The sequence below is a fragment of the Podarcis erhardii genome (assembly GCF_964252035.2).
Source record: "Podarcis erhardii genome assembly, chromosome: 4".
NCBI lineage: Eukaryota > Metazoa > Chordata > Lepidosauria > Squamata > Lacertidae > Podarcis > Podarcis erhardii.
In genome coordinates, this window is record NC_138508.1 from 22999122 (window position 1) to 23014394 (window position 15273).

The 15273-nt window shown below is 41.2% G+C and overlaps 1 protein-coding gene across 1 annotated transcript; it reads right to left on the reverse strand.

Annotated features, from left to right (window-relative positions):
- Positions 1 to 1666: 1666 nt before the first annotated feature.
- On the reverse strand, positions 1667 to 12672 carry LOC309341261 (vitelline membrane outer layer protein 1-like). Its single transcript, XM_081860844.1, has 3 exons — positions 12491 to 12672; positions 9504 to 9607; positions 1667 to 2034 (listed from the first exon to the last, which is right to left on the reverse strand). The coding sequence occupies exons 1-3, from the start codon at positions 12659 to 12661 to the stop codon at positions 1746 to 1748; spliced, it is 564 nt and encodes a 187-aa protein (XP_081716970.1). The 5' UTR covers positions 12662 to 12672; the 3' UTR covers positions 1667 to 1745.
- Between the last annotated feature and the right edge of the window lie 2601 nt (positions 12673 to 15273).

Consider the following 15273-nt stretch of genomic DNA (forward strand, 5'->3'; position numbering starts at 1 on the left):
TTATTTCTTAGCCTACATCAACACCAAGCTGCCATTCTGCACTGGTGGAATTGTGTTGTGATTCCTCACTAGCTGTGCTTTTTGCAATAGTTTGCTGGAAGATTATACAATATGTTTGTTGAAGGAGACTTGGGTTCCTTCTATGAAGCCGGGAATTACCAAGAGTGGCTTCTGTAACTGTTTTGGAAGCTAAAACACATTTCAGGCAGCCCTTCACCTGAAAACTACAAGGTCATAGTAAGAGAGAAATCTAAAGAATACTCATGGTCCCGATGTAGATTCAATTATTGCACCATTAGTGCAATGGAGACAGAAATGGTTGAGAGCTGTATTATCCTCATGTGGTTCAGTACTGTCAGGGAACTGCCACCGGAGCTCAGGGGGGTGGAGAGGCTCTCGGATGCTGGGAGACCCTCAGATGCTGAGGAAGGAACCAGCAGGGGGAGAGGGAGAGTTTCCGCTGAAGAAGGAGGGGAGGAGGAGACAGCGTCGGAGGTTAGGCTCAGAGACGCTTCAAGCGAGACCAGTGGTGAGAGCTCAGGACCTCCCCTTGGAACGCCCACTCTGCGCAGAAAGCTGTCACGCAGGGACTCAAGGAGGAGACTTTCTGTCAAGGAACTTTTATGTTGGAAGAAATTCAGGAAACGCCCACTGACGGATTCTGCCAGTGATTAAGGCAGCCACGCACTTATGGCTGTGCGGTTAGGGAGAGTTTAAAAACTGACTACAAAACTGGGAGCGTTTTAGCGCTTACACACAAGCAACCCCTTATCCCATTACAAGTACCTTGAGGTTTCTGCAGCTGATGGTGAACAGAAAAATAGAGGTTGTGAACAACCTGCTGCTGCAAGCTAGGACTCCCATAATGCCAACATTTGTGTTGGTAAAGCAAGTGTTTTTCGCTAGAATGTTCCATACTCACTGGTTAAGGCCTGAATAAGCAGTGTAAGCATTTGACAGTCTGCTTATAGAAAATCCGGCCCCCTGGATGCCATTTTCAATGGACGAATCCCAGCTAAGTCAGGGAAATTAAGGACGTACAGTATGACAGCCCTATCAGAACATCAGCTGCCATGGAAGAACAGTGGGACTGTGCACTCACTGCCAGTTTCTGGGCTTCAAATGGCATCTGAGAAGCCACTCTGAGAAACAGGATGCTTGACCAGATAGACTTTTCGTACAATCCAGTGGGCCTCTTCTTACATTCTTCTGTGACCATTCATCCTTCTCTGTCCTCTCTCCAATCCTATGGTTGGCCTCCTATCCAGCAGCCATGATGGATTGCCACAGCACAGATTGTTCTGTGTGTGACTTTAGCATTCATTCTGTTATTAGTAAGTCAGCAAACCAGGTGGCTAAGGTTTTACTTAACAACCAAGCAAAGTGGCACGACGCTCACTGAGGTAGCGAGTGCTCTGATTGGCTGTGTAGATCTGATGGAGTTCCCCCCGTTATGTATAATTGATAGCCTTCCTGCTATGTCCAGTGCCTGACCTAAGAAAGACAAAAGCCTCTCTGTTGCTTTCTCCTCAAGTTATAGAATGTTTTGTTCCGCTTCCTCAATAAAGCGTTACCAAGATTTAGATGGCTCTGTCAACAAGCCATTAAATGAAGATTTAAGGAACAGTGCGTCAAAAAAAGACACCCAGAACTCTTCATTGGGGATACATTTATTATTAAGTTTCACATCATGGAGCCACTGGGGCACAGGGATCTGAGCTATTGTTGTGCGAAACCCACATGGTTCAGTCGCAGCAGTAGAAGATCACATCGTTAAGTCCTGTGTTGTCGTTTAATCCATTGTCAATTCTTGTCACCATTCCACATATGGCACCAGTAGTACATTGTTGACTCCATGGACCATACTTTCCCCAGTCAGTTGAACGGCCTGTCAAGACACCCCCATTTTCACAGCTGAACCTGATATTGTCAGCTGCTGTGTCATCGAAGACCTTTTGATATTCTAGTACTCTCAGAGAATATGAAATTAGACGGCCTCCAGGACAAATCTCAGCCTTTGACCATGTTCCATACCTGACAAAGATAGTGGTGTTAATACTCTGAAGAAATGTTTACTCTGAAGAAATGGGGTCGTATCAACTAACATGGATAAGTCACAAAGTCAAAATGTTACGAAAGATGGCAGACTACCAAAGACCTTTTTTGAAATGACAGACAATATGGATTGGATTGACATCTGGAGAATGAAGAACCCCTTGGGAAAAGAAGGTACATTTTTCTCTGAAGCCCAGCTGACTTGGACAAGAATCGACCAAATAGTTTACCTGTTAATTTATCAAGCTCAGCATATTTTATCATTTTAATTTGCCAATCATTTATATTGGGGATAGTTTCCACTTTCCAATATTGTGCCAATAAAATTCTCGCTGCTGTGGTGGCATAGAGGAATATCGTTCTATCTTCTTTCTTAATATCTTTACCCGTCATTCCCAGCAAAAAGGCTTCGGGTCTTTTGGGAAAAGTGTATTTAAATATCCTTTTAAGCTCATTGTAAACCGATTCCAATGAGCTTAAAATCGTATCAGCTTTCAGGCTTGGAAGACTTATAAAGAAAGACAAACCCAGAGACTGTTTGATAACATTGAGATCAAAGGAGGAAAGGGACAAGATTTGGGGCCTGCACTACGGAAAGTCACTGGACATCTTGGACAAAAGAATTGAAATTTACAAGGATATTCCTAAACAACTTTTGGATCTTAGATCTGAGTATTTGGAACTAGCAAGACTGTTGAGGAGCAACTCAATCATCTTCAGGTGGGATTTTCCCCAAGGATTATCTTTCACTTTTAGAGGGAAGAAGATTAAAATTAGAACATCGGAAGACAAAGACAAGTTTCTGACTGCATACGGAGAGGACCTTCATAAAGGACTTGAATTATCCTCGGGGCCTGAACCACCAGGGGTACCTGCACCCTCGGACCCTAAACACCTGGAGAACAAAGTACTACTGCCAGAAAAATAACCAGATCTATTCAGGATGTCTCTGCAACTCTTGAGCTGGAATATAAATGGCTGTAACATCCCGGAAAAAAGGAGGAAAAATTTTTACATATTAAAAAAGAAACAATTGGACATTATTTGTTTACAAGAAACACATGTGACTAGGCTCCATAGAAAAGTGTTAATAAACAAAAGACTTGGTCAGGAATTTATATCTTCAGACACAGTAAAGAAGAGAGGCGTGGTGATTTATGCAAAAGAGAGCCTGTCACCAAAATTTTTATTCAAAGATGAACATGGAAGAATTTTGGCAATCGAAATACAACACCAAGGAGAGAAGATTTTGCTATTAGGAATCTATGCACCAAATGAAGGGAAATCGGAATTTTATAAGAAGTTGCATGAGACAATGCTGGATTATCTGGACTATGACAACATCATTATGATGGGAGATATGAATGGGGTCGTATCAACTAACATGGATAAGTCACAAAGTCAAAATGTTACGAAAGATGGCAGACTACCAAAGACCTTTTTTGAAATGACAGACAATATGGATTGGATTGACATCTGGAGAATGAAGAACCCCTTGGGAAAAGAAGGTACATTTTTCTCTGAAGCCCAGCTGACTTGGACAAGAATCGACCAAATATGGATAACTAGAGGTCTGGCACCCAAGGTCAGGAAAGTGGAAATCTGCCCAAAGACCTGCTCCGACCATAATGCACTGAAAATGGACATGACATTATTACCAAGCGGTTCCTTTAGATGGAAGATGAATGACAATTTGTTCAGAGATCAGGAGATTACTAAGAAGGCCCAAAAAGTTTTGAAGGACTACTTTGAGATAAACATGAACACCATGGTGGAAAAAAGAATTATCTGGGACGCAAGCAAAGCCGTGATGAGGGGGTTCTTGATACAACAGAATGTTGTAAAGAAAAGAACACAAAATGAGAGGAAAGATAAGATTTTGGAGAAAATTAAAGAGTTAGAGAAGAAGTTAAGATCAAATCCGAAGTCACAGCCGATTCTGAGAGAAATTAAACTCCATCAGGCACAATATTCTAAACTGATAAACCAGGAAATAGAGTGGAAGATTAAATTAATGAAACAAAAAACTTTTGAATCGGCAAATAAATGTGGGAAACTGCTGGCTTGGCAGTTGAAGAAGAGACAAAAGTTAAATATAGTCACAAACCTGGAAATTGAAGGAAGAAACATCCAGAACCCCGTGGAGATTAGAAAGTGTTTCCAGAAATATTTCAAAAAATTATACACCCAAGGGCCACAGGATGAGGCTGAGATTAAACAATTTTTGGGAAAAAATGGACTTAAAAAACTGTCACAAGAAAATAGATCACTCCTGAACAGTAAAATAACACGACAAGAGATCGAACAAGCCATTCAGAACATGAAATTGGGCAAATCTCCAGGGCCAGATGGCCTGACCTCCAAGTATTATAAGACACTAAGAGACTATTTGATACAACCATTGATGGGGGTCAGTAATGAAATTATGGAGGGAAAGAAGGCGCCGGAATCGTGGAAAGAAGCTTTTATTACTTTGATACCAAAATCAGAAACTGAAAAGACACAACTCAAGAACTACCGTCCCATCTCCCTCTTAAATGTGGATTACAAAATATTTGCTGACGTTTTGGCAAGTAGACTTAAAAGAGTTTTAAATGAAGTAATTCATAATGATCAGGCAGGCTTTCTCCCAGGTAGACACATGTCTGCTAACACAAGGAACATTATTGACATTTTAGAACTTTTGCAAACAGACATTAAATACAAAAGCAGTGTTAATTTTTATAGATGCAGAGAAGGCCTTTGATAATATTTCGTGGAAATTTATGAAGGGAAATTTAAAAGAAATGGGAGTGGGACGGGGTTTTGAGAACGGAATTGATGCAATATATTCAGAACAAAAGGCAAAATTGATAGTTAATAATGTGGTTACAGAAGAGTTTAAAATTGAAAAAAGGACAAGACAAGGCTGCCCGATTTCCCCTCTGTTATTTATTTCGGTTCTGGAGGTGCTCCTGAATTTGATAAGAGGGGACCGGTTGGTGCAAGGGATTCAGGTCGGAGCGAAACAATACAAACTTAAAGCTTTTGCAGATGACCTAGTTTTGACCCTGCAGGAGCCAGAACCTAGTACGAAAAGAGTATTGCAATTGATTCAAGACTTTGGTCGGGTGGCGGGATTTAAACTAAATAAACAGAAAACTAAGGTGCTGGGAAAAAATCTGACAGACACAGAGTCAGAACGGTTTCAGAGAGAAACAGAATTAGCTATGGTAAAAAAAGTAAAGTACCTAGGGCTAAACATGACAGCAAAAAATCTGAGTCTATTTAAGGATAATTATGAAAAATGTTGGTCTGAAATTAAGAGAGACTTGGACAGTTGGACCAGACTGAAGCTTTCTTTGTTAGGCCGAATTGCGGCTATTAAGATGAATGTATTGCCAAAGATTTGTTTTTGTTTCAAACATTGCAAATTGTGGACAAGACGGAGTGCTTCCGGAAGTGGCAGAGAGATATTTCTAAATTTGTCTGGCAGGGCAAAAAGCCCAGAATTAAGTTTAAGATATTAACTGACGCGAAAGAAAGAGGGGGCTTTGCCCTGCCAGACTTAAAGTTGTACTATGAAGCCGCAGCTTTCTGCTGGCTAAAAGACTGGCTACTTCTCGAAGACACTGATGTATTGGATCTGGAAGGTTTTAACAATGCTTTCGGTTGGCACGCATACCTATGGTATGATAAAGTCAAGATCAACAAGGCCTTTAAGAACCATATTGTCAGAAAAGCAGTGTTTAATGTCTGGACAAAATACAAAGACTTATTGGAAAACAAAACTCCGAGGTGGCTTTCCCCTCTGGAAGCTAAGGCCCGAAAAAGACCCAATATGGAGGCCAAATGGCCAAAATATTGGGAAATATTAGATAAAGATGGAGACAATTGGAAATTGCAGAGTTTGGAGAAAATGAAGGATAAAGTGCGAGACTGGTTACATTACGCTCAGATTAAAGAAGTTTTTAAAAATGATAAAAAGTTAGGGTTCCAGGTGGAGAAATCGAAGTTGGAAACAGAATTGTTAGAACCAAAGACTAAGGTACTATCTAGAATGTATAACTTGCTGTTAAAATGGAACACACAAGACGAAATGGTTAAATCGGCTATGATAAAGTGGGCACAGGACATTGGGCATAACATTATGTTTGAGGACTGGGAAAGGTTGTGGACCAATGGGCTGAACTTCACTGCATGTAATGCTTTGAAGGAAAATGTAATGAAAATGATATACAGATGGTACATGACCCCAGTTAAACTTGCCAAAATATACCATTTGCCTGATAATAAATGTTGGAAATGTAAAGAAAATGAAGGAACATTCTTTCACCTCTGGTGGACCTGCCCTAAAGTGAAGGCCTTCTGGGAAATGATATATAATGAGCTGAAAAAGGTATTTAAGTATACCTTCACTAAGAAACCAGAAGCCTTCCTCCTGGGTATTGTCGACCAGAAGGTGTTAAAGAAGGACCGGACATTTTTTATGTATGCAACAACGGCAGCAAGGATACTCATCGCTAAGAACTGGAAAACTCAAGATCTACCCACACTGGAAGAGTGGCAGATGCAGCTGATGGACTATATGCAACTGGCGGAGATGACTGGCAGAATCCGAGACCTGGGAGAAGAAAGGATTGAAGAGGATTGGAAGAAATTTAAGATTTATCTACAAAAATATTGTAATTTGGTTGAATGTTAAGAAGGATGCTTGATCATAAAATAATTGGCCACCACTAAATTAGACCGGAATTTGACGATAATTGAGATTAAGGAAAATATAAACCTTCTGGAGAATTGTTAGACTATTTTTAAATGAGTGGAAATAAGATGGTAAATAAGATGATAATTTGCTTGAAAAAATTATTCAACGATGTAAGTGGGAGCAGGAGACGTGAGGAAGTCCAAAGAAGTTATGAGATTTTGTTATGACATAACTAATGTTGTCTATTATCTGTGCATTTCTTTTATAAAAAAAACCTTAATAAATATTTATATATATATAAAAAAAAACCTCCAAGGAAGGAGAGTCCACAACCTCCCAAGAGAGAGCGTTCCACTGTCGAATAGATCTTACTGTCAGAAAGTTTTTCCATATGTTTAGTCAGAATCTCCTTTTGTGTAACTTGAAAGCATTGGCTCAAGAGGTACCCTCCAAATCAGGAAAAAACAAGCTTGTTCCTTCTTCCTTGTAACAGCCCTTGAGATATTTGAAGATGTCTATCATATCTCCTCTAAGCCTCCTCTTTTCCAGCCTAAACATACCTAGCTCCTTCAACTATTGCTCATAAGGCTTGGTTTCCAGATCAAAATGTCAGCTCATCAGTGCTTTAGACCAGCTTCCCTCTACCTGGTGTCTTCCTGATGTGGTGGACTAAAGCTCCTGTTACCTCCATGTGTTGTCCTGTGCTTATGGGAATTGTAGTCCAAAAGATCTGGAGCACACGAGCCTGAAGAAGCCTGCCTTAGAAAAGGTGGACTTCCCAGTTGTCTCATCGTGCCTTCACTCAGGACCAGGAAGCTTTCACAAATGGAATGGAGGTATATTTATAAACTGAATACACTGGACCCATATGGTTAGAATTCAACAATAGAATTTGCAGGATATATTTAATTGTGTTCAGCTGAGTTTGTGGCTGGTCCTTACTTTACCTTTATATTTGTGAGGCCTATTCATATTCCTTAAGGAAGGCTAACAAACAGAAGGCAGTGTGCCTCTTTTCTGTTCTTCCTTCAGGAAATATGCACACAGGGACAGGTGCATTTTATAAGACTTTTCATATCAGCAACGGTGGGTGATATGAATTTTATATCCTTCTGTCATTAGATGAGTTATTTTGTCATTTTTTACCCTTGTTCCAATCTAATACGGCCTACATTTTGTTACACAGGTAATGTTGCATGTATGCATTCTCTTCACATTTTATTCACCTCATATGGAAACAGATGTAAACTGGAATTTTGTTTTATTTAATTTTGTTAGCTCGATGATTAATTCCTTGGGAAGGAAATGTGATGTATACTGGAACTACATCCAAATGTTGAGCAACTGTTGATTTATGAGTGGATTCTTCTGCTATAAAGATTCAAATATATAAATGTTCATTAAGAAAAAAATTACTCCTGTTACTTTCATGGTTGTTTAGATTTCCAGCTGTGTAAAAATTAAAGATTAAAGAAGTTTTTAAAAATGACAAAAAGTTAGGGTTCCAGGTGGAGAAATCGAAGTTAGAAACAGAATTGTTAGAACCAAAGACTAAGGTACTATCTAGAATGTATAACTTGCTGTTAAAATGGAACACACAAGACGAAATGGTTAAATCGGCTATGATAAAGTGGGCACAGGACATTGGGCATAACATTATGTTTGAGGACTGGGAAAGGTTATGGACCACTGGGCTGAACTTCACTGCATGTAATGCTCTGAAGGAAAATGTAATGAAAATGATATATAGATGGTACATGACCCCAGTTAAACTTGCCAAAATATACCATTTGCCTGATAATAAATGTTGGAAATGTAAAGAAAATGAAGGAACATTCTTTCACCTCTGGTGGACATGCCCTAAGGTGAAGGCCTTCTGGGAAATGATATATAATGAGCTGAAAAAGGTATTTAAGTATACCTTCACCAAGAAACCAGAGGCCTTCCTTTTGGGTATTGTCGGCCAGAAGGTGCTAAAGAAGGACCGAACATTTTTTATGTATGCAACAACGGCAGCAAGGTTACTCATCGCAAAAAACTGGAAAACTCAAGATCTACCCACACTGGAAGAGTGGCAGATGCAGCTGATGGACTATATGCAACTGGCCGAGATGACTGGCAGAATCCGAGACCTGGGAGAAGAGAGGATTGAGGAAGACTGGAAGAAATTTAAGATGTATTTACAAAAACATTGTAATTTGGTTGAATGTTAAGAAGGATGCTAGATCATAAAAAATTGGCCACCACTAAATTAGATTTTGAATTTGATGATAAGTGAGATTAAAGAAAACATAAATTTTATGGAGAATTGCTAGATTATACTTAAATGAGTGGATATAAGATCGTAAACAAGTTGATAATTTGCTTGGATAAACCTTTTAACGATGTAAATGGGAGCGGGAGACGTGAGGGAGTCCAAAGAAGTGATGAAACTACGTTGTGATAGAAGTAAGATTGTTTATTATTGGTGCATTTGTATTCAAAAACTCTAATAAATATTTATTAAAAAAAAATAGATTTCCAGCTGTGTAACAGTTGCCCTAGTAATACTATCTTTTGCTACATTGCATTTCGCAATTTTATCACAACCCTCCCTGTTGTGTTGTTGATACACTCAGGTTTGGCAGCCCATGAATAAGTCACCATAATCCAAGATGTATCCTCCTCAAGAACTCAGGGAAAAGGCAAGAACTTGCCAGATTTGGTTCCATACTTCTTTCTAACAACAAAGCCAAGGAATGGAATATTTAAAGCTACTCACTGTCCAACAGCAGATTGAATTTCTGAGTCATCCGTGCAAATGAGGCGGATGCCATTCAGAGATGTATCATCTATAAAGGGTGATTCTTGTGTCCATGGCTGTACCTGGGGGAGAAGAGAAGCTGTGACTGCAATAAGACCACATTTAAGAGCAAAGCACAGCATCTTCAGGAGGAATTTCACACACACTAGATTGGCAGGCTGAATTTGACAGTATTGTACAGAACTTGGATGGTTTGATTTGAAAAGGATCTCGTTTGACATGCCCCTAAAGGAACTAACTCCAGTTCAAGTTTGCCCCTTTACAAAATGAACTATTTCAGTTCACAGTTCACAGTTCAATTCGTTCGTCCAAATGTTCCTTGGCAAGTATTCCTTGGCAAAAAAATATTTCAGCCTCCAAAATGTAACAAACCAGTTGTGTTGAAGCATAAATTTTACTTGGGGGGGCCACTAGGGGCGCACTGGAAGATGGCCGACAATACCATCTCTCCAACCCACACGGGGTAATTAAGAGGCTGTTATGGGAGTAGGCAGCCTCCCTTGTTGCCCCAAGGAAATGAGGAACACTGCCCTTGCCTGCTGTGCCCATAAATCACCCCCTAATTCGAAAGAAGGGGGTGAGGGCCCTAGGCAGAATGCCCCCGTGTGGACCTCGGCCCTCCTGGACGCTGTCTCTGATCGCACACTAGCTGCCGCAATTTGGAATAATTAATTACAAAAGAAGCAAATGCACATATTTCAAGTGAAGAAGGGGAGTGAAGTCTGCTAATTTAAGTGACCTCTGCAAAAGAAGACGGCGGGTTGGAGAAACAGGAATATTTTACGATGAAGATACACCAAAGGCTGGGTATGTTGACAACAGGACTGAAGGGGGGGGGACCTTTTTTACTTTCCTTCTATGTGATTTACAAGAACCCCTCCTCATTATAATCGTCGGTTGAACTGACCCAAGCAGGATGATTAAGGTCTGTGTGGAGATAAACTTTAACCAAAAGTATGCTTTATGGAGATCGAGAAGCAATAAGAGCTTTTGGAATGGCACAGCAATTAATTCGGAGTTGCCATCTTGCCAAAGGATTTATAGCCGGGAGGAGGAACAGACTTATTTGCAGACTGCATTCCTGGTGAATCTCCTCAAAGGTTTTGAGAACAGAGGCAGATTGGTGAAGATTAATGACGTTAAGACTGTTTTGATGTATGGAAGTGATGTTATATGGAAAACGTCTGGATATGGCTACTGGATAAAAAAAATAATATCCACGCAGGATTACAAACTGTTCTAACCAGCTTGTGGAGACTATCAGGTCACAAAGAGAAAGGAAAAATATATGAAAATAACAACAAGAGATGTGGAAAAACAATAAGAAAGGACTGGATAGTACTGTGAACATCATAAGGTTAGATTTGCGGACATTAAAACAGCAGCAAGAAGCAAGAAGTTGATTGGATCTCCTTCGGAACTTGAAATATGGGTACCCCCAACAAAAATTTAAAATTCGGCTGTGTAATTTGGAATTTATGTAATTTGGTTTGCTTTGATGTGATTGGTCGGTTAATAAAAAAATATTCTTTTTAAAAAAGCATAAATTTTACTTAAGAAGACTAAGGGACCATCATTCCACACACAGCAGAATGCAAATCATTTTATTTCTTTCCCCTCAAAATGATGATATTTAAGCTTAAATGCACAAAGGGTCCAAAGTGTAAATAACACATGTAAGAGAATGATCTTGAAGATGAACTAGAAGATCACAGGGTGGATTACAATATAAAAAAAACAAAAATGTATGCCATAATAAGAAACAAAAACAGTTCCCCTAACAGTTTAATTAGCCAAAGGACAGAGAAGAGGAATGCTTTTGCAATGGACCCAAATATATGTAATGGTGGTGCCAGGCAAGCCTCTCTGGGGAGAACATTCCACAGGTGAGGAGCCACCACATAAAAGGCCAGTTTCTCTGGGCCTCTTGCGGAGAAGGCACATGAAGAAGAACCACAGAAGCTGAAGGCCTTAGGTGTGCCACCAGTACATTTGCCTCATAATAACCTCACCACCAGGGACACGGGTGGCGCTGTGGGTAAAAGCCTCAGCGCCTAGGGCTTGCCGATCGAAAGGTCGGCGGTTCGAATCCCCGCGGCGAGGTGCGCTCCCACTGCTTGGTCCCAGTGCCTGCCAACCTAGCAGTTCGAAAGCACCACCCCTGGGTGCAAGTAGATAAATAGGGACCGCTTACTGGCGGGAAGGTAAACGGTGTTTCCGTGTGCTGCGCTGGCTCACCAGATGCAGCTTTGTCATGCTGGCCACGTGACCCGGAAGTGTCTCTGGACAGCGCTGGCCCCTGGCCTCTTGAGTGAGATGGGCGCACCAACCCCAGAGTCTGTTAAGACTGGCCCGTACGGGCAGGGGTACCTTTACCTTTAACCTCACCACCAAGCAACTAAGTCAGATGGTGTCAGCTGCGTTCCATTGCTGAGAGAGGGCGAGAGCATGGAGAGACAGGAGGAGGTAATTAGACAGGAATGCAGAACGAGGGAGGACCAGCCTCGCAGTAGAAGCCTGAGCTCCGAGAACAAGGAGAAGGAAGGGGGGAGTTCAAGGGAGAAGACACAGTTTAAGTTCGGACTCACAGGGAGGCCCATCCCATGACGCATAGGCTCAGAAGAATTAATGAGAGGCGTGAACAGGAAAGGAAGCGAAAGGGGGGCTTGAAATGAGGAAAGAGGAATGGGCAGAACTCAGACTTGGCAACAGCTAATTTGAAAGCAGACGCTGAGTGACTGAGGTCCAGAGTGATTTGTGTGTTTTGGGCAATAAACCTGAGTTAATTACTGCCAGAGTTGTCTCGCTTCTCTGGAAGAGACCCAACCATTACAGATGGAAGGTCAGGTGAGCAGAGCAGCCCCAGGACTCTGTCTGTTGATGCTTATTGTCACAGCTACTTGGCACCAAGGTGCCTGAAAAGGAGGACACAAGGAGGTATCTACCTTCAATCTGAATCCTTTTGCATGTCCTTGGCGACAGAATTCTATGGGTCCCCATTCACCCCATGGCGATCCATTTGGCACTGAGAGTTCTTTGTTAGCCTTTCGGAGTTGTGAATCTGAGAGGCAGCTGGAGAAGATCAAGAAGAGCGCAGTACCTATAAAGAGGGCCATGGAAGGTAGCTCACCGCAGATCTAGCAACAAAAGCACAAGTGGGAAAATAATAGCCATGAGAATGTTGAACCCTAAATCCCTGAATCCTGTTTTGCACAATATGTGGTTGCTTTTGGCTGCTTTTGGCTTTTCTAATCATAGTTTTATTCCTATGAGAAACCCAGGAGTTATTTGGGCTGGGACCAGGACAAAATTCACTAGGCAAGCAGGAAACGCTTTTAGAAAAAGTGAATGGTAGAACAATAATGGATGGGTTTTACCTAACCCCTGAGTAATTATTATTGCTTCTCAGGAATTCCTAAACATTGTTAAGAACAGTTTATCCAAAGTGACTCACAACAATAAAAACCTACAAGTTTATTACTAAAACCTAGAACAGAATAGAGTCACAAAAATAAAAATAAAAAGACTCCACAATCCAACTTTCATCGCATGAGTGAGAAGCCCAATCACACCATGTGAGTCTTGAATGCCTTTCAAGATGCCTGAAGGTCAGTCACCCTTGGGTGGAGCCAGCACAGAAAAGACCCTGCAAATGATATTATTATTATTATTATTATTATTATTATTATTATTATTATTATTATTGCTGCTGCTGCTGCTACAACAACTACTACTCACCTTTTGGGAATAACAGCACAGCTGGAATTTATTTATTATTGTTGTGGTTGTTTTGTTTTCTTGCTTTACCTCATTCAGTTCTGGCCACTGCCTTAGCTTGTATAATTATGAACAGGAGGCAGCCCTTGTTTTCCTTTCTCCCTTCAGCAAGCTGCTTCATGCAGTGTCTCACTGCAGTCAATTATCCTATGTGGGAAAGAGTTTGAGCTGAGCTGCGTATATTAATGTGGGCAGGAACAGGAACATGAGATGTGGGAGTTTCCCTCCTGAGCAGTACCTGCCACGCTCTGCAGCTCCATGACTGGATAGAACTGGACAGTGTAAAGCTCAAGCCTTTCTTCAAGTCACTAAAATAATTATAACAGCAACCATAAAACCCCTGGCCAAATTTAAAATGCAATATTAAACAGTCACAGGAATAGAGTGAGTCCTGAAAATATATATCTGGGGTGTCAAAGGTCAGCGTGAAGAGTCTTGTGGCATTCGGGAGCCTAAATGGATGAGTACCAAGGCTTTCAAGAACCAAGGTACAGCCATAGTCTGTGGTAGTCGCCGAGCCTGCTATTTTAAATTACCCTTAATGTAATGGTACAGCTCACAGACCTATGCAGTGTATTGATGTAATACATAGGTGGTCTAAGGCATTACAATTTAGGCAACTTAAGATGGCAGGCTGGGTAGCAACCATGATAGATACCAAGCTTATCTCCCCCCTTTACTTTCTTGGGCTCCACGATCACTGCAGATGGTGACAGCAGCCACGAAATTAAAAGACGCCTGCTTCTTGGGAGAAAGGCGATGACAAACCTAGACAGCATCTTAAAAAGCACCTTGCCAACAAAGGTCCATGTAGTTAAAGCCATGGTTTTCCCAGTAGTGATGTGTGGAAGTGAGAGCTGGACCATAAAGAAGGCTGATCGCCAAAGAATGGATGCTTTTGAATTATGGTGCTGGAGGGGACTCTTGAGGACTCAATGGGCTGCAAGAAGATCAAACCTATCCATTCTTAAGGAAATCAGCCCTGAGTGCTCACTGGAAGGACAGATCATGAAGCTGAGGCTCCAATACTTTGGCCACCTCATGAGAAGAGAAGACTACCTGGAAAAGACCCTGATGTTGCGAAAGATTGAGGGCACAAGGAGAAGGGGACAACAGAGGACGAGATGGTTGGACAGTGTTTTGAAGATACAAACATGACTTTGAGCAAACTGCGGGAGGCAGTGGAAGACAGGAGGGCCTGGTGTGCTCTGGTCCATGGGGTCACGAAGAGTCGGAAACGACCAAACAACTAATCAACAATTGTCCACTTAAGGTCTAGGAGTTAGTTTTAGATATGATATGACATTGATATGATGCCAATGGCCCCTCCAAAGCTGGTGCTGACTATGCTTTAATTGACTCTGGATTCTCTACTTCTTCATTGCTGAAATGGATCCTTGAAATTGACTTTTTGAAAGCAAGGGACAGAGTGTGTAACTACTGACATTAATACAGTCATACCTTGGTTCTCGAACGTAATCTGTTCCGGAAGTCCATTTGACTTCTGAAAACATTCGAAAATCAAGGTGTGGCTTCCAATTGGCTGCAGGAGCTTCCTACACTCAAGCAGGCATTCGGCTTCCAAGAAACATTTGAAAACTGGAACACTTCCAACCAGGTTTTTGATGTTCAGGAGCCAAAACGTACGAGTACCAAGGCATTTGAGAACCAAGGTACAACTGTATCTGAAACATCACAGTGCCATGACTTCTTGAAACTAACTGATGAAATTAATAGCTGAAACTAACTATAGCCACTTAATGGATGGAACTAACTGGTGAAACTAATGGCTGGAACTAACTACAGCCATTTAATGGCTGGAACTAACTGGTGAAACTAATGGTTGAAACGAACTGATGAAATGAACTGATGAAACTAATAGTTAAAACAAGCTGGCGAAACTAACTACAGCTGTTTAATGGCTGGATCTAACTGGTGAAACTTATGGCCA

Bases quoted from the DNA above. Each gene is read 5' to 3' on its own strand.
- LOC309341261 (XM_081860844.1), bottom strand. From the start codon at position 12,661: ATGGCCCTCTTTATAGGTACTGCGCTCTTCTTGATCTTCTCCAGCTGC. The intron at 9,608-12,490 runs GTAGATACCTCC...CTTCTCCCCCAG, and splicing joins CAAAAGGATTCAGATTGAAG to GTACAGCCATGGACACAAGA. The intron at 2,035-9,503 runs GTGAGTAGCTTT...TATCTTTGTCAG, and splicing joins ATTCAATCTGCTGTTGGACA to GTATGGAACATGGTCAAAGG.